This window comes from Castor canadensis, chromosome 4, assembly GCF_047511655.1.
Source record: "Castor canadensis chromosome 4, mCasCan1.hap1v2, whole genome shotgun sequence".
In the NCBI taxonomy this organism is placed as follows: Eukaryota; Metazoa; Chordata; class Mammalia; order Rodentia; family Castoridae; genus Castor; species Castor canadensis.
The window spans coordinates 65,773,662-65,792,529 of NC_133389.1; the positions used below are offsets into that span (position 1 = coordinate 65,773,662).

The window sequence follows — 18,868 nt, forward strand, 5'->3', positions numbered from 1 at the left end:
ACGTGATTAGAGTTAGAGTAGTACTAACCACTATAATAAACAATCCTCTGCAGAAGTTTCCAAATTCACTCAAGTGAGCCCTTACTGTGGCCAGCGAGGGCCACCATGACACAACTCACCGCTCTTTGTCAAACCTCATCCACTGCCTCCCCCAGCCACACTGGCCTCCTTGACTTTTTTTTTTTTTTGGGAAGTCCTGGGGATTGAACTCAGCACCTTGTGTTTGCTAGGCTAGCACTCTACCACTTGAGCCACAAACCCAGTCACTTTTGCCAGGGCTGACCTCAGACCTTGATTCTCCTACTTCACCTCTGAGTACTAGTATCACAGGTGTATGCCACCTCCCTGATCTTCTTGAGTCACATACACACTCTCAACTGCAGGGCCTTTGTACTTGCTTTTTCTTCTGCCTGGCTTACTCTCTCACGTCATTTAGATCTGTGCTCAAATGTTACCTCAAATGAGAGACCCCTTCACTTCTATAATAAAATTGTAAAATAAATTAAGGCTGTTCCTCTCTGCTTTATCCACACCACCCCTGTCCAGTTATGCTCTATCTCTTGCCTTCTATAGAATTAATACCATACATATTTATAGACATTGATTTGTATATTATCAGCAAATACTAGGATGTAAACTCTATGCAAAAAAGTTTTTGAGAGTTTTGTTCACTGATATACATTCAATGGCTAGAACATCTTCTTTGTAGAAAGAAGGAAAGAAAAAAGAGAGTAGGAGAGGGGGAAAAGAGAGGGAGAGGGAAAAAGAAACAAAAAGGAAAAGGAAGAATGTCTGTCTAGTTGGCGGTCTGGTCTCAGGGCTACTCAAGCCTAGTTGTTTCTATAACTGCCTAAACCCAGTAAAGTATTTTTTCCCTTTAATCACCTGATTTTTATAACTAGCAATGCTAATATTCCCTTTTATCAATACTATACACTACACTATACTATAATTAAACTATACTAACACTATGCTATAATTAAAAAGCTGACTTACTCTCGTACCTGCTGAACAACAGAATAAGAAATAATTTTGCTAGATATGAAAGTTGCTTCTTAATTAGCTCAAGGGAAACAAATTTCAGAAAATATTTCAACTATCTGGGAAGCCATCTGATATAGGAACAATACTGAATCTGATGGCTTCATTACAGTTTGTTTGTTTTTGGTGGTTCTGGGGTTTGAACTCAGGACCTCATGCTTGCTAGGCAGGCACTTTATCACTTGAGCCACACTCCCAGCAGATGCCTTCATTACTGTGCTTGTTTAATTGTGACTCATTACCCAACACTACATTTCCTGGTTTCTAGAGGCTTGAGTAACTTGTGACAATCACAAGGTCCTGTTCCTTGCAAAAAGATTTTGCTTATTCTACAACATTCACAGAAAGGCTTTAAAAGAAGTTGCTTACCTTTCCAGAATGCTCTAACTTTCCCTTACATTTACATACTTTTCTTTCGAGTTGCTTTCTCTCTCAGCCCTGTTTTTACTTTCTCTCACAGTTGACAGTCATGGAGATTCCTAAAGAGACACAATGCTATGGAAACTAACAGAACTTGGTTTGTGCTTGAATTGCTGCCAGGCCTCTAAGGAGAGAAGTGAGGTTCTCTGCCTCCTTTGCCCCTCATTTACACTAGGTCACAGGACACGACAGAACGAAGCAGACTACTACAGAGTCACTGTGACTAGTAAGAGAGCTACATATCTGTTTCCATCTTTAGGGTTTTTCAACTCACCACTATCCAACCCTGCACACACACACACACACACACACACACACACACACACACACACACACAGTCTTTGTTTTCTTATTATAAAAGCAAAACACATTATAAATCTCAGAAAATATAAGCAATCTAAGAAAACATAAAAAATTATCTCAGAGGCAATCACTGTTAACTGTTAAGACAATCACTGTATTTGTTCTTCAGATCACATCCTTTGCATATATTATTTTATACAACAGGAACACTCAGTAACTACTATTTTGTGACCTGTTTTATACCACAATTGGGCCATCTTCCCACATAAACAATTCTGTTCGGTTTAACTGCACAAAGAAATTTAGGTACAGCCTAACATTCCTGGTAACAACTGCAGTGTAAAGAAACATCCAGCTGTATTTCTGCACATTATTTGTAGTTACTTTCTTTGGGAAAAGGTCCTAGATGTAGAATTATTAGATTCAACCTACACTCATAGATGTGATAGATGTGTGATATGAACTGCCCAAATGCTCTCCACAACGTAGCATTCTCTACTCCTGTCTTTGCATAATATACAGTGTACCCTCTGATACAGAATTCCTTTGTAACAAAGTTTTTAAACTAGTGATGACAATAATAAGATTAATAGTATCTGCTACTGCAGGAACTTTTCTTCTACCTAATCTCTAATCCTTTTCACAAACTAAGGAACAGGTAGTAGAAATGTGCTATTTAGACAGCAAACAGGTTTAATAAAGTCATAAGTTGTAAATAAGCAAAACTGAGGATTAGTACTGGCACTCACCTCTGCCTGACTCTGAAGAACCTAGAGGTACAAAACTATTCTGAAAAAAACAGTCAACTCCACAGTGTGCAGGGTGTGCTGTGGAACTTACAATGACTTATTAAGAGTCAAACTATAAAATATCAGGAATTCTGCAGACTAGATAGCTAAACCTCTGATAACTTGGTCTGACAACCAGTCAGTATTTACTGGAGGTTTTAGATAGAGAATTTACTAGCACCGAAAATTCAAGTAGTAAAGTTTGTCTTCAGTTTTCCCAGTCATTTCTTCTCGTCATTGTCCTGGTAAAGCAGGGCTGGCTTAATGTCTTGTTCTCTCCCTAAATAGCTGTGTACTCCACAAAGGAGAAGCTAGGGCCTGTTTCAGTACAGGGAGCTGTGACCTATTTCTGGGAATGTCAAAAGAGAGTTCCACCCTCATGCCCCCTCCCCCTCCACCCACAGCCTCATCACAGTATTTGCTGTGAGAGTACCACGACAATCACTGTTTTCATGTGTCACCACTGACACAGATCATAGAGAAGCCAGTGACCTCACTGCTTATCTGTTTAAGACCCCACACCTCCTCGTCTATGCCCTCCAGAGCCAGCAGTTTCCTGTCTTTAACTTCTCTCAATGCCTCCCTTCACCTTCTTTTTTTTTTTTTTAATTACTGGCTTGTTTGTTTTACCTAGTAAGAACAATTCTGTATATATCAGTACATCTCATGTACACCAAGCACCAATTTAAATACAATTATCAAACTCCTCCAGTGCCTTGTGGCTCAGCCTGAAAGTTCTTTTCTTACACTTTCCATGTCACAACCTAAAGCCAAGAAGGATAAAATTAGAAAGGGGATATACACTGACAGAGAAGTTCAGTTTCTTCCCTATCAGCTTATTCCTTCAAGTAGCACACGAGTGACAAAATGCAAATGAGCCACTGCATTCTTTGAAACCAGCTGTTTCTGCCTCCCAGAGGATTATAACACACAGGGGTGAGGAGGCCAAAGGCAGGGCTACATCCTGTCAGGGTAAGGCCGTTAGCCTTGCCACTCTAAGGCCACACACTGCATTCCTAATACTAAGCAACTCACACACAGCCACCAATGAGAAAGGAAAGAGGTCTGTGTGTGACAACCCAGGGAGCCCGGAGTTTACCTTCAGATATCAACACCTACCATGTCAACTCCACTGAGGGGGAGCTTCCTATGTGGAGGTCAGTATATCTTCTCTTCCCAGTGGTATGTATCATTAGCATGCCCTTTTAGGCAGGAAAAGGGATAATGACATACCTAGGTTTATACACAGTCAAGAATCAACTATTCAAATTTTGAATTTTGCATTTCAAAATTACAGATCAAAGTGATTCCAAAAAGAAGACTGGTTTCTCCATAGAATGAAATACAGTACATAAAAAGCTGGAATGGTGGTCAATTCAAATACAAAACTCATATACAAAACTCCTATTTTTTTCCTTCCAAACTACTGTACCACACGACTGTTTGTGCTGTAGTTACACCACTAGAGTAAGGAACTAACAAAAGACTTCAGTTGGCAAACTGAGGTTCTATGTCATGAGAACTACATTAAAACTGCAGCACTGAGGCAGAGCTGAGAAGCACAATCCTTAAGCGCGGCTTCCTTCTTCCTGCTCCTGTGCTCCACAATGATTACTGAAGGAAGGAATCTGGTCTGCAAATGACTGGCCCATCCACTGCCCACTGGGAACATCAGCGAAAGCAGACTCTCCTCTTAACCCCACACTGTCACTCCGCCCATTTGAGAAGCTGCAAGGCTCACTACTGCACAGATTTTCTCCGTAAGTACTGTCGTATGCTGCTTCATAATCCAGGTCATATTTTTCTTTCTTCACTGCCATCTTCTTTGCATCCTCTTGGGCAAGCTGTAGGTCAAATGTATAGCGCACCTCCTGAACATCTGTGTTCTGTTCAATGCCTTTCAACTGATCTCTCAAGTCCTTCAGCTTAATGTAGTAATGAACCTCGTCCCGGACTCGGGGAAACTGAGCACATCTTGCGCTGGATGATGGCATAACATAGCACAGAGCTTCTGTGTCTGGGATTTTATGGGGTTGAAGCCCGAATTCCAAGTTCTTAACTTTTACTCCAAAAACTTCTTTACTAAACATTTCATAAATGCATTTTCCATTAAACCCTGCTATTCGTGGCTATTTCTGTAATTTCTGTACTAGAATACGTCCTCCTTCACGAAATTCTTTACTGCAAAGGTCTTTGCTGCCTGGTGCCTTCCTTTCCACCATATTGGTAAATCAAATGCCATATTTACCTGGTAGGGTGTGATCGTCCACCTGATTCAGCTGAACCTCACTCAGCCCTGACATTAACAGACACTTCCAAAAATGGTTTCCAGGTCCAGGGTAAAGATGCCTTTGTAAGCAGCCATCAGTCCTGGGTGAGCGCCAATAATCACAATGTCCAGATTGAAGGTCAAAAGTCCAGCTTCGGAAACACCATTGAAATGGTCAACTTTTCACTTTAAACGTGTCTGTGATTTTTTCTTGCTTTTCTTTTGATTTTGTGGACTTGTTGGATTTTTTTGATTCAGTAGGTTTTTTGGGTTCTGTTGTTCTGGCTTTTCTTTTCCTTCCTTTTGGAGCCTCTGGTTCAGGTTCCTGGGCAGGGGCTGGTGCAGGTGCAGGGACTTCTGCTGGCATTTGTTGTTGAGTTGTAACTGCCCTGTTAGGACCCTCAGCCATCATTTGTTGAAATGGAAATGAATAAAAAGCTTGAGCCTGCTCAAGGGAATAATGCCCGCGTTCTGCACGCCCACGTCCGGCGGTTCCTCCAGCCAGGCCAAGGGGCTGCTAGTCTCTGTGGCGCGGCGGCGGGCGCGCAGGAACTCAACGCTAGAGTCTTGGACCCGGTGGCCGGCAGGACCGAGACAGCAGCTGGCCTCAGCTCCTCTTCACGTTTCTACATCATCCCCCAGGCCCCGCAAGAACCCCTTCCGCCGGGGCCTCGCAGAGTAGCCGTCAGGTGACCGGCCCGGTCCAATCACCCATCTTCTTAATCTAACCTAAATCTGAGTCTCCCCAAGGTCAGTGCTGACCCCGGTTGCTCTGTCATAATTCTGAAACCCTAGACCTTGTTTCGGGAAGATGTCCTGCCTGCTCTGCACTGATGCTTACACACACACAACCTTTACTTTGAGACAGATTACAGGCCTCCTAGCCCGCCTTACTATGGCATTGGTTACACCCAAGTCTCCTTCCTTTTGTGATGATTCTAGATCCTGCTTCAGTCACTCCTCTCGACAATTTAAATGCACAAGTACATGATCCTTCCAACACCTGGACTCTTGTTTCTGTGACCTCCTGTGTCTAGTGATCTAATCCTAACCCAACCTCAGCCACTCACTGGTGTGACAATGCCCTATACCTCCATTACCAATAACTGCCACTTCCCATCATCTCAATTCAAGCATCTCTTTGACAACTTCCTATCTTTCCAGATCATTACCTCTAATACCTGAATCCAATAAACTTTGATTCCATCAGAATCTACAGTTGTACCTACTTCTGATCCACATGGGATATATTCCAAGACCCTCAGTGGGTGCCTGAAACTTCAGATATCCCTGACTTCAAATGATTCAATTTTATGATGGTACAAAGTGACATTCAGTGGAAGCTGTACTTTTAATGTTGTTTTTTTCCTATGCTGTATGACTTTCTCTCAATGCCAGGCAACAGCAGTGAGCCACGGCTCCCAGTCAGCAAACAATTACCTTGCACTGCGCTGTCAATTTGTGAATGCAGGAATTAAATAAATTATGTAAGATAGTCAACACTGTGTTATAAAATGGGCTTTGCATTAGATGGTTTTGCCCAACTATAGGCAAATGTAAGTATTCTAACATGCTTATGGTAGGCTAGACTAAGCTGTGGTGTCTGGTAGGTTAGTTTTATCAATTGCATTTTCGACTTAATGCATTTTCAACTTCATGAGTTTATGAGGACACAACCCCACCACAAGATAGGTAACATTTTTATATACTAGGTTTTTTTCCTAGACATACTTATGATAAATTTAACTTCTGACTTAGACATAGCAAGAGATTAACAACAACTAACAACAGAACAATTTTAATGATGTGGTGTTATAAAAGTTTGTGAGCATGGTCTCTTTCTAAAATTACTGTACTGCACTCACCCTTCTTCTTATGTGGATATGAGATGATATGATGTGGAGCTGGCATACAGCTCAATGGTATAGAACACTTGCCTACCATGTGCAAGGCCCTGGGTTAATCCCTAGAGTAGATGATACAATGCCTGTGTGATGAGATGAGGTGATGAATGACATAGGCACTATAACATAATGATAGCATACTAAGTAAAGGGTACTTGAACACAAGTATTACACTATCCCACAAGCTGATCTGATAACCCAGAAAGCTGCTAAGTGACTATCAACCTGCTTGTCAATAACTACCACATCATCAAATATCCTTCAGATTCTTTGGGGGATTGGTTCCAGGACTCCCCTAACCCCACTAAGACTAAAATTCTTGGATGCTCAAGTCTCATCTGCAAAATGGCAAAATATTTGCATATTTGCAGTACTTGTGCTACGCACACCTTCCTGTATATTTTAAATCATCCCTAGATTACTTATATACTTAATACAATGTAAACACTATGTAAATATTTTTATACTATATATATGTATGTATATACACACACACATGCTATAACTATACTGTTTAGAAAATAATGACAAGAAAAAAGTTGTACATATTCAATGCAGACACAATTTTACCCACAAATATTTTCAATCTGTCCTTGGTTGAATCACAGATACAGAACCATGGATGGATATGGAGAGCTAACTGTGACTGATTCTTAGTTCTCCTTTCCCTTGATCTGACAAGCAACATTTCACACAGCTGGTCACTTACTTCCTCCTCCTTGAAATACTTGCTTCCTGGATCAACTCTCAATCCTCACATGGTCACATGGTGACCACCCTCCTTTTCAGGCTTCTTTGCTGGCTCCTGTGTCTTACTACCCTCTTCATGTTGGAGGGCCCCAGGGCTCAGTCCTTAGCCTTTTCTTCTTTCACCCTCATTCCTTTCTTTGCTGATTTCAACTAAACTCTACAGTACTGCACTGGCCTTTAAACCTCAGTCCTGTATCCTTGCTAATCAAAGTGTGGTCCTAAGGGCTAGGATTATAGATCAGTGGTACAGTGTATGCTTAGCATATGTAAAGCCCTGGGCTTAATCTCCACCACCAAAAACCAAAACCAAAAATAAATAAATAAAATCAACAACAACAAAAAAATCCACTATGGTCCTAGTATCAGTAACTTTGGCATAACCCGAGTTTATTATCTCTGGCTCTATTCAAGATCTACCAAATAGATTCTAAATTTTTACAAGATTTGGATGCATATTGAAATTTTAGAAGCACTCCCTTTGTAATCTGGTACCCCATTTCTCCCTGATAATTTTCTAACTTACCTGGACTCCTTGTCAAATTTTTAAGGACAGAACAATGTCCCTATGCCTAGCACTGAGCTTGTAAGTAGCAAATGCTCAACAAATGATGACTAAATTAAGGAAAGTTTTTTTTTTTAAATAACTTAACCCTTTTAACAACTCCTTTCATTTTCCTAAGGCCTTTCTCAATATATCCATGAGAATTTCACCCCAGATAACAAATTCAAGCTATAAGACAAAGTGCTTATTAATTATCTACAGATATGAAGTCACGAGAAAATAATCTTGGCCAGGCACTGATATCTCATGCCTGTAATCCTAGCTACTCCGGAGGCAGAGATCAGGAGGATCATAGTTCAAAGCCTGCCCAGGCAAAGAGTTCACAGAACCCTATCTCAAAAATATCCAACACAAAAAAAGGCAGTGACTCAAGGGGTACAGCATCTGCCTAGCAAGCATGGGGCCCTGAGTTCAAGCCCCAGTACCACCAAAAAAAAGAAAATGATGTCATGAATTTTTCTGAGGATAAATAAGCAGTTATGTCAGATGAAACCCCTATGAGCAGAACTTAAGAGTTTAACAGGGCAGTTAGTCTTTATCTCCTAGTTTGAAGCCATCTATAGCTTTTAATTTTATATTCTACAAAGCTGATATTCTAAAGAGAAAAATGAATCCAAGGGGAAACAGAAATAGCCAAATCTAGGTACGATGGGCCAACTAAAAAGTCTGTTTCAACACACATACAAATTTATATTCTCACTTGAAATACAGACTATATAAACATACCCTCCTAAGTCTCTGACTTAACATTCCAATAATTAAATATGCTCTCATAAAAATAGCTATGCCACACATTGAGGGAATACCATATCCTCTGACTCTGAGCTACACACAATTTTTGAAAAGAAACAGTAAGAAAATTTGGGGGAATAAAAGCATGCCAATGGAAAATGAGTAGTAAAGCTATTTCTATTCAGATGACATGATCTTGTACATATAAAATTCTAAGTAATCTATTTAAAGAACTCAAAATTAATTAATTCAGCAAAGTAGCTGAATAACAAAACCACATTAAAACAATTTTATTTCTGTATACTTTTAATGAACAAACCAAAAATAAAATTAAGAAAACAATTCCATTTTCAATAATACCAAAATGAATAAAATACTTAAGAATACATTTAAAGAAGCATAAAATTCATACTCTGACAACTGCAAAATAGTGTTGAGAGAAATGAAAGAAGAACTAGATAAATGGACATCCTTGTCCATGGATTTGAAGGCTTAACACTGTTAAGATGGCAGTCCTACCCAGAGCAATCCCCTATGAGAATATCAACTGATTTGTCATAAATTGACACGCTGATTTTGAAATTCTTATGGAAATTCAAAGGACTCAGAAGAGCTGGAACAATCTTGAAAAGGAAAAACAAAATGAAGGAGCTCACACTTCTCAGCTTCAAAACTTGCTACAAAGCAATGGTAATCAAGACAGTATGCCACTGGCACAACAGATCAGAACTGACAGTCCAGAAACAAACCCACACATCTATGGTCAACTGATTTTAACAAGACCATTCAATAGGGAAAAAACAGTCTCTTTAAAATGGTGCTGGAACAACTGGGTATCTACATGAAAAGGAATGAAACTGGACCCCTAACTTACACCACGTACAAAAGTAAAGTCAAGACTTATCCAAGAACTAACCAGGCCCGACCCGTGTGGCTTCGGAGATCAGGTGAGATCGGGTGTGTTCAGGGTGGTATGACCATAGACATAAAGTCAAGACCTAAACGTAAGCTGAACTTTATAAAACTCTGAAGAAAAAAAAAAATACAGGCAATTCTTAACAACCTCATATTTGGCAATGGGTTATTAGATATGACCCCAAAACCATGAGCAATAAAAGAACCAGCAGCTACACTGGACTTCATCAAAATTAAAGGCTCTTGGAGCTGGGGATGCAACTCAGTGGTGGAAGGCATTGTTAGTAGTTTAAGGCATGGATTCAATCCCCAGCACAAAACAACAACAGTAATACAAATAAATGAATATCAAAACAGAAAAACATGTGCTTCAAAGGATGCCATCAAGAAAGTAGAACAAAAGGATAAGCAGTGGCTCACACCTGTTAACTTCAGCTACTTGGAAGGTGGAAACTGGAAGGGTCATGGTTTGAGGCCAGACTGGGCAAAAAAGTCAGCAAGACCTCATCTCAATCAACACTGCTGATTTTAAGCTGTATTTTATGATATCTGCCAAATACAGTAAAATCTCTACCAAACTGAAGGAAGATTCAAGAGACACCATATCCAGCAGCAGGTACTCTCACACTCAGCCTCCAGCTAGCTGACTCATCTGCCTCTCTTTCTCTGTCTACCTCAGGACAGATATCTGTGATACCAGCCAGCCATTCCTTAGGTCACCAGTGCATTTCAACACCACCAGGTGAGCTGCAAACTTACCAGGAATCAGCTGGGTTTGTCTCCAAAAACTTTTATATAACTGCTCTCTCATGATTATAGTAAGACATACACTAATGAAAATTAGCCCCCCCCCCAAAAATAAGCCAGCACATCAAAAGAACAACCCTAGAAAAGAAGAAAATTTCAAATAGACATTTCTTCCCTTGAAGAGAAAATGTACCTGTGTCTAGTCTTCAACACAACCTACAGATCTGGGGCTACCCTATCTTCCCTGCATTCCCTTCCCCTCTCCTCACCTCTGGACCTTCAGATCCTAGTCTCTGACCATCTTGAAACAGCTAGCTCTGTCTTCACTACAGTGTCCTTCTGCCTAGAAAGGCCCACACCATGTATCTGGCTAACTCCTGAAAGTCAAATTGGTCTTTTATGAAAAAATGCACATATCCTTAAGAATGGCAAATACACTCTCAATTTAATATGTCACCACTTCTACATCCACATGGGAAGAAATATCTAGTAGAATATTCTAAATGGCCATTATGTGATAGGGCAGAAAGTCATTTTTACTTTCTTCTTTTTGCCTTTCTATGATGTTTTAATTTTTATAGCAAATACATACCATTTCTATAAATGCATAAAGTTACTTTGAAAAAGAAAGAAAAACATGGCCCCTTCCTACCCTCATCCCAACTATATTATGTATAAAAAAGTTTGAGGGTATTAAAAACATTTTAATTCTGTTGAAGGCAGAATGATATGGCTCCCCGACAAGACAAATGATTAAGCAAATGTTCTACTCAGCTGGGCAGGGTGGCTCTCATCTGTAATCCCAGGTACTCCGGAGGCAGAATCGGGAAGATTGGGGTTAAAGGTCAATGCAGGCAAAAAAGTCAGCAAGACCCTATCTAAAAACAAAAGAGCCAGGCATGATGGCACACATGTAATCCCAGCTGTGTGAGTATCAGAGATAGGAGTACAGCAGTCGGAGGCTAGGCCCAAGCAACAGCAAGACCCTACCTGAGAAATAACTAGAATAAACAGGGCGGAGGGCATGGCTCAAGGCCCTGGCAAGAGCAAGGGCTGAGTTCATCTCCAGTATGGCCGAGAGAGAAAATGTCCTTCCGCATTATTAAAGCACGGGGACATGTTTAGGGTAAAGTGCAAGGCGAACCTTCCGTTCACTGATGGATGATTACAAATGTTTACTGCCAGATAGACACTTTTGCTTATTCTGAGACCCTTTGCCAAGCACAGATATACAACTACCATTTGTCTTCCAATACAGTAAAAGTCACACAAAGAAACACTTGTATAAATTCTGTATCCTACAGTCAAATCATGTCCCCTGACTCAAGACATCTATGACTATAACCCAGAATGGCTGTTTTAGTAATAAATGCTATCTGGGCCAGGGAGGGAGAATGAATTTCAAATGTGTCAAGTAACTACCACAATGCCTCCATCTACATCTGAAGATACATGAACTCTAAGTGGAGACTGTTTACTTAGCACACCAATACTCCTCCTCTAACCTCCATTAAATCTGACACTCAGAAGTGGCACTCAGTCAGGTGCAGTGGTATATGTCTATAATCCCAGCACTCAAGAGGCTGAGGCCAGAAGATTGTGAGTTTAAAAGACGCCAGCCTGGTCTACACAGAGAGACCCTCTCTCAATCAATCAAGAAATCAATCAATAAGCAAGCAAGCAGCAACTCACACATACACACAATTTTCTCTGAGGACACAGGAACCAATTTCTAGATCATGTCAACCAAATGGCCATACAAATATGTATTCTAGCAATATGGAGTCTTTCATCTAAAAAGACAGAAGTAGGGCTGCAGGCGTGGCGCAAGTGGCAGAGCACTTACCTAGCATGCACGGGGCCCTGAGTTCAATCCTCAGTTAAAAAACAAAAACAAAATAGAAATTAGACTGAGACCATTTCTTATTCCTCTTAGCCTGCTGGCCAAGGAGAACATGCTGCTGCTACCAGCAGTCAGTGGAACTTCTTCTTCTAATCCTTTTAGACAAGGCATACATCATTTTAACTTCTTGTCATGCAATTCCATTGAAGTTTAAGATCAAAGTCATCTGCTAAAAGCAGATTTGATAATAATTCTTTTGTTTCTGCTAACTATTCCAAGATTTAATTTATTTGGTATCAAATACTATTTTCATAGAACAGCCTCATGGGCTTGCAGATTGGCTCAAGCCTAAGAAGCATGAGGCCCTGAGTTCAAATGCCAGTACCGTAAAAACAAACAAATAAATAAATAAACAAAAAGACCTAGCCCCATTCATGTAGCGTAAGTTGTACACACATGCAAATATTTTTATAGAAAAGTTCATGTACTCTTTTCAGGTTAAAATTTTAATTTACTGCTGAAATTAGCTAAGGGCTATCCAGTATCAATTAAAAGAAGCAGTATGCATTCAATTATCACTGTGAGCCTGTGGAGACAGAGGTGAGGTCAAACTGGAATGGGCCGATCAGCCAAAGACAAAGTGGACATTTTTAAATGCTATACTCTGCATTAAAGCAGCAAATCCAGGTAGTACCTTAGCAGTTTATTTCAGAGTGCTCAGGAAACATAAAAAGTTTTCATATATTCCAGTTTGGGTCAAAAACTGTCCATAACAACAATGGAGCAGTCCAAAATGCTAAATTCAATGTATTTCTTAACTCATTTCCAAGATCTCTGGGTTCCCCCAAAGCAGACCAACTGTAGATCCAATTTCCTGGGCTGGAGGTCTGGTTAACATTATAAAGTGTCTACCATGAGGACCTGAGTTCAATTCCCAGTACCTTAAAAAAAAAATAGATCCGATTTCCCACGAGATTCCAATATATAGAATAACTCATAAGTCATTCTGAGTAATTTAGAATGATCCTACTTCACAAAGTCCTACGACACAAACCTGGTCCTTATCTAACCTATGGTACTGCATGTGTGCCTTCGCCAAAGCTGCATCTAGCAGAAGCAGTCCCCGACTGCATAAGGCCAAAAACTGAAGTAGTCACAGGTAAAAGACACATGCATCCCCTTCATGGTTCCAAATGAGGCACCACACTAATTACAGCATTACGGAGAGGCCTCACACTGCAGGTAAAGACAGGGTGATAAAGACAAGCGTGAGAAACAGGGAAGGAGACCAGTGGCTCTGCAACCTACTTGGCTATGTGAACTTGGACAAATTACTCGGCCTCTTGACCTGACAGTTCTCACCTCCAAAATGCCAACAATGTGATATCCACTTCATAAATTTCTTGTGAAGACAAACTAATGTCTCCAACAGCACTGAAAAATGCATGCAGGTATGAAGTATAGAATAAGTACTTATACACAGTACATTTGAACTCTTATTTTTAAAGGTGTAAGCATGAATCTCCTTAAAAGTTTCCTTCAGTAAAGGTTAAAATTTTCTACTATAGTACAGATTAAGGTAAGCTCTAGTAGGAGCTCACTTAAATCAGTTTATCAAGATTAAAGTAATGATAAAAATTAATTTAGCTTTACATAATACTTTAACCTATTCCACTTAAAATATAGCTAATTCACCAGGGGAACAGCAGGATTGTTCTAGTTACTCATTGAGCCTTCTTTCCTGTTAAAGGAGGAGAACCTCTGAGGGCTGCATCATTAGTGGTGGTTAATGCAAGACAGGAATGTGATGAAATGGAAAGCTTAGAAAAAGCCTCAAAATACGTGAAAATCCAAATCAGGGATGTCATAGCACTACTAGCAATTTTCTTCAAAGATTACAATCCATAAAACTACTTAAATATTGATAGTGGGGGTACTTGTGAAGTGGGAGTAAAAGCTGTCTCTAATCTACCTACTTCCTTGACTTCAAGTACAAGTACAGGTTAATCATCCAAGAGTTTGTAAGCGACCAGTGTGAGCTGTGAGCCACTTCTAGGACAGGAGAAATATGGGTCACACACTGTTTAAATTACATGTCCTCCTCAAAACAGTAAGGACAACATACAGATCATGCCTGCCAGAGGTGGGAGGAAGAAGACGAATGACTACAGAGTGACTGGGAGGTGGGAGGGAGACAGAATTTTATCATAAGGATTGTTAAGTGGGAATGTGTTTGCCAACACTGGAAGAACTGTAACTATACAATGAATTTCACTGTATGTAAATGTGCCTTTAAAAAATGCAAAAAGAGTTGTACAGAAAAATTAAATTGCCTATTAAAAAAGGGAAGAACCTCCATATCAAGGCCTGGTGTGGTAGTACACCACTGTAATCCCAACACTCAGGATGTGAAAGCAGGAGAACCTCAAGGTTGAGGCCAGCATGAGCTATAAAGCAAGAGTCTCTCTCTCAAAAAAAAAAGTACGTGTCCTCTAAAACAAATGACATGAAAGATTTTCCTTCACAAGGTCAAGTACTGGAAACCACTAGTATAATCAAGCACAGTAAAGCATTTTCCAGCTGGCTACAGTGTAGCACAGTGCAAAACAACAACAAACATTAGCTGATGTTTAGGTGAGAGGTCTCAAAGTTTGACTCAATAGCTCTGTGTGGTCTCCTTGCTTTCTCTCAGCTCAATTTCTGTGAATTCAGGAAAAGGAGTTTTAGCCCCGGAGACCAGCACTCAGAAGCACCGTGGCTAGGGGACTAACTCTCATGTACTACAGAGATAAGGCAGCAGCTGCGGATGCACGCTCTCTGATACAGGTGGTCTGCCCCCATCGGGCCTCGTGGGCATGCTGGCTGGACTCCCTGCCTCCTGGTCCCCCACACCTTTCCCAGGAGGAGCTGCATCCATGCTCACCTTGACCTTAGAACCTTTACACTCCAAAGATCAGTGAGGGGGCCAAAGACCTTTGTGCATATGAGCTATAATCTATCAACACGGAAATCTGAACACACTCACTAATAAACCTATAATGTGTTAACATAAATAACACTTTCATGAGAAAACTATCTTCAAAAGAATGAAGGGGTGGCACTGTTTTCTGATTTTTCAGAACTCTCTAAGGGGCTCAATAACAGTCAGCCAGAACTCATGTCTGCTTCTGCTTCTGTATGAAGTTGACAGTCATCATCTCAGGTACTAAACTAATGTCAAAACCATCTTGATTTTAGAGCAATATGACAGAATTATTAATACAATATAGTAAGACAAAATAATGTGACTTATAACAATGCCTTGTGTATAAAATCCCCACACTTCAATACCTAAATGCAGATGAATGCTGACTATATTTGTACCATCTTGATTTACAGTCATGCCTTTAGGGTTAATGAAGCATTTTCACATACATTAACTTCTTAAAATTTCACAACCCTATGAGGTCACTAGGGATAATCATCAACATTTTCTTTGTAAGAAACACCAATTTCTGAGAGAGCAAAAAATACTCGCTCAAAATTGCAGTGAGAAAGATGCACACCCAGACACCAAAAACAAAGCTTCTTTTAGCTCAAATTGAATCTACTTCTTGATGAACAGTACATCAAAAATTGTAGCAATATAAAAATATTAAGTTCTTATTAAAAATACATAAGAAATTATGTACCTTAAAAAGTGATCTATTTAGAACAAATAAGTCCTAAAAGAACTAATTTGGAAAAGTTATCTCTACTTTTAAAGTTGAATAGAAAATACAAAAATGAACTGTATGCAAAAAGGAATATATTATAATCCCTTAGGAAGCTTGCATTTTAACTGAAAACAACAGTTAAAATTTACTACGTCCTGCTGGCTGAGTGGCTCTCAAGTGATAAAGTGTCTGCTTAGCAAGCATGAGGCTCTGAGACCTGAGACCAAACCCCAATGCCACAAACAAACAAAAAAAAGTCCTACATTAATATACAGTAGATTATAAAACTAGAAATACAATTTCCTAAACCCTGCATTTAGGTATTAACAAAGCACCTCACACCCCCAATCTAAGGATGAAGCTCTGCCTATGAAAAAAGTACCCATACACGCTGCCCCGCATTTCAGAGCTACCCTGGAAGCTCCTGCAAGGAGCCCAGAAATCACACAAAACTCCATAGGCTTTACAATCAAAATTATGGATAAAATTATTTAAATTATTTTTTAAAATAAGCCTACTGTATAAAAAACAAAGCATTTAATTTGTTATTAATCTCACTAAAACATCTTGCATACCCCTATTTTTTTTCCTACATTAAGGCAGCGCCATGGAGTCCAACACATTTAAGCGATGTTTTTATTAAACTAGAATTGGGTTGTGAAAAAATAAACTGAATGTAAATTCAAGGGCTCTGGACCTTAACTAACTCAGTTCCACAAATACAGGAAAAATATAAAGCTATGTTTAAGTTACTCCTTATAATACACTCGGACATAAATGTGAACATGTGGACAAGGTAACTGATTTTTTGTCACGGTTTACTCTTCCTTTGAATAGAAGGTATTACCTGTTCTCAACACGTTCCCATCAGAAAACCGAGAAACCACAGTGAGATAGTTGGCTACTCACATTCCTCTAAACAGAACTGCAAAGCTGGGTTACTAGACACAGTTGAGCGTTTCTCTTACCTCTGTTTCTGTACATTGTGAATATCCCAATTTACCTGTAATAAAAATACAAAAAGTTATTTTCACAAGATTTTAGGTTTATTTAAATAATTGATAAATATATTTGAGCTACTTTACTGTAACTATGAATATATCTATGCAAATAGGAAGTGCCTAGAATTACAAGTATCTAAAAGGTCTTGTTCAGAGACTTAAGTTTAAATATACCATAAAAAATGGGAAAACTATGTTTAATTGTAAAAAGATCTAAACCTTACACACATATTCAATATGCATATATATAAATTAATCAAAGGAAAAGAAAATACTTTTAAAGTCTTGCTTTCTTCTTTAAATACCTTAAAATACTTTAAAGGCATTTAAAACATGCTTTTAGAAACCTTTAAAAGACTCTTGGGGCTCTTCAACTTTAAAGGCACAGTGATCATTTCAATGAAAGCAGAAAAGTTTCAAACTCCTATTTTTCTTAATACAGGATGGCTGTTTTTTTATATACATGATTAGCTAAAACTATGCAATTTAGTGATTCTTCCAATAAAGAATCATCCAAAAAATAAAGAGAACTGCCTGGGTGTGGTAGCATACTCCCATAACCCCAGCACTCAGTGGAGTGCTCAGCCAGCGGGCTGAGGCAGGAGGCTTTCACTCTCAGTCCAGGCCAGCCTATGCTGCATAACAAGGCCTCATGTCAAAAACTAACAACAACAACAAAAATTAGAACAGGCATATGTGTAACATACATTTCTGTCAATTTGGGTAACTAAAACATACTTTTAAAACAAAGGCAGCAATTTTTAAGGAAGAATCGTTTATTAAATAACAAAAAGAACAGATAACACTTTTATGTTGGATACTAGAAAATTTAATGTTTTTAACTTTTTTGTTTGATGGTAGTACTGGAGTTTGAACGCAGGGCTTTGCACCTGCTAGGCACTCTACCACTTGAGCTCCACCTCCAGCCCGTCTATACTTCTTCAATGTCACTGTCCTAGGTGCATACACACATTTGGCTGCACAGCCTTCCCTCACCCCAACACTTTCCTCTCATTTCTTCTCCCAGCCCGTTACCCTCAGGTGTGCATGCTCCATGGTGGTAGTTTTCAATCTTGTGACTTTATTTATTTTGGTAGTACTGGGGATTGAACCCAGGGCCTTTCTAATGCTAGGCATGTATTCTACCACTTCAGTCATGCCTCCAAGCCTTTTGTTTTTCATATTTTATTTCTTATACATGGTCTAACTTTGCAGGAGCTGGTCTTGAACTCATGATCCTCCCACCTCCACCTTCCAAGTAGCTGGAATTACAGGTGTACATTTAACTTTTGTTTTTGTTTTATGTTTTTAATGCTTAACTAGAATTTTCACACCACAATCATGCCTGCTGAGCAAACCCTAGAACCATCCCCTCCAAAAAAAAAAAAAGAAGTTCACAATGACACCATCAAAGAAAACTCATAAATAATGGTTTTGGTAGGCTACCCAATTCTTAAAATGAAAAAAAAAAAAGTTGAAATCCACAATTCTCATTACCTAATGATCCTAATGTAAAACACTAGTGAAGCTTGAGACCAAGAAAACAAGGGACCTTTGGTCATGTGAATTAAAAAGTAGGGCTGGTGGAACTGCTCAAGTGATAGAGGACCTGCCTAGCAAGTGTGAGGCCCTCAGTTCCACCAAAGGGAAAAAAAAAAAGTACATATAAACAATAAAGACTATATGAACATACATACAAAAGGAATTTAGTAAGGCTTTTATATAGAAAGGTTTGATAAATATATGACATATATATTATTCACATATGAATAAAGTTATACTTAACTCCTAGAGAATTGGTAATTCATTTAGCTTAGGAAAGTATTGTTAGAAAGGAACATATCAAAGAAAGGCACAATTGCCAGAAGAGAACTATTGCAGAGAAGGGAACAATATCT

General features: G+C 39.3%; 1 protein-coding gene and 1 pseudogene across 4 annotated transcripts in view; both read right to left on the reverse strand.

The window, feature by feature from the left end:
* Spire1 (spire type actin nucleation factor 1) overlaps positions 1-18,868 on the reverse strand; it is a 160,826-nt gene that overhangs the window by 116,319 nt on the left and 25,639 nt on the right. For all 4 annotated transcript variants that reach the window (XM_020178964.2, XM_020178965.2, XM_074070367.1 and 1 more), the window contains exon 2: positions 16,938-16,972. In XM_020178964.2, coding sequence (XP_020034553.1) covers positions 16,938-16,972 — 35 coding nt within the window. The remainder of the gene's footprint in view (positions 1-16,937; positions 16,973-18,868) is intronic.
* On the reverse strand, positions 3,143-9,050 carry LOC141422532 (G/T mismatch-specific thymine DNA glycosylase pseudogene; annotated as a pseudogene).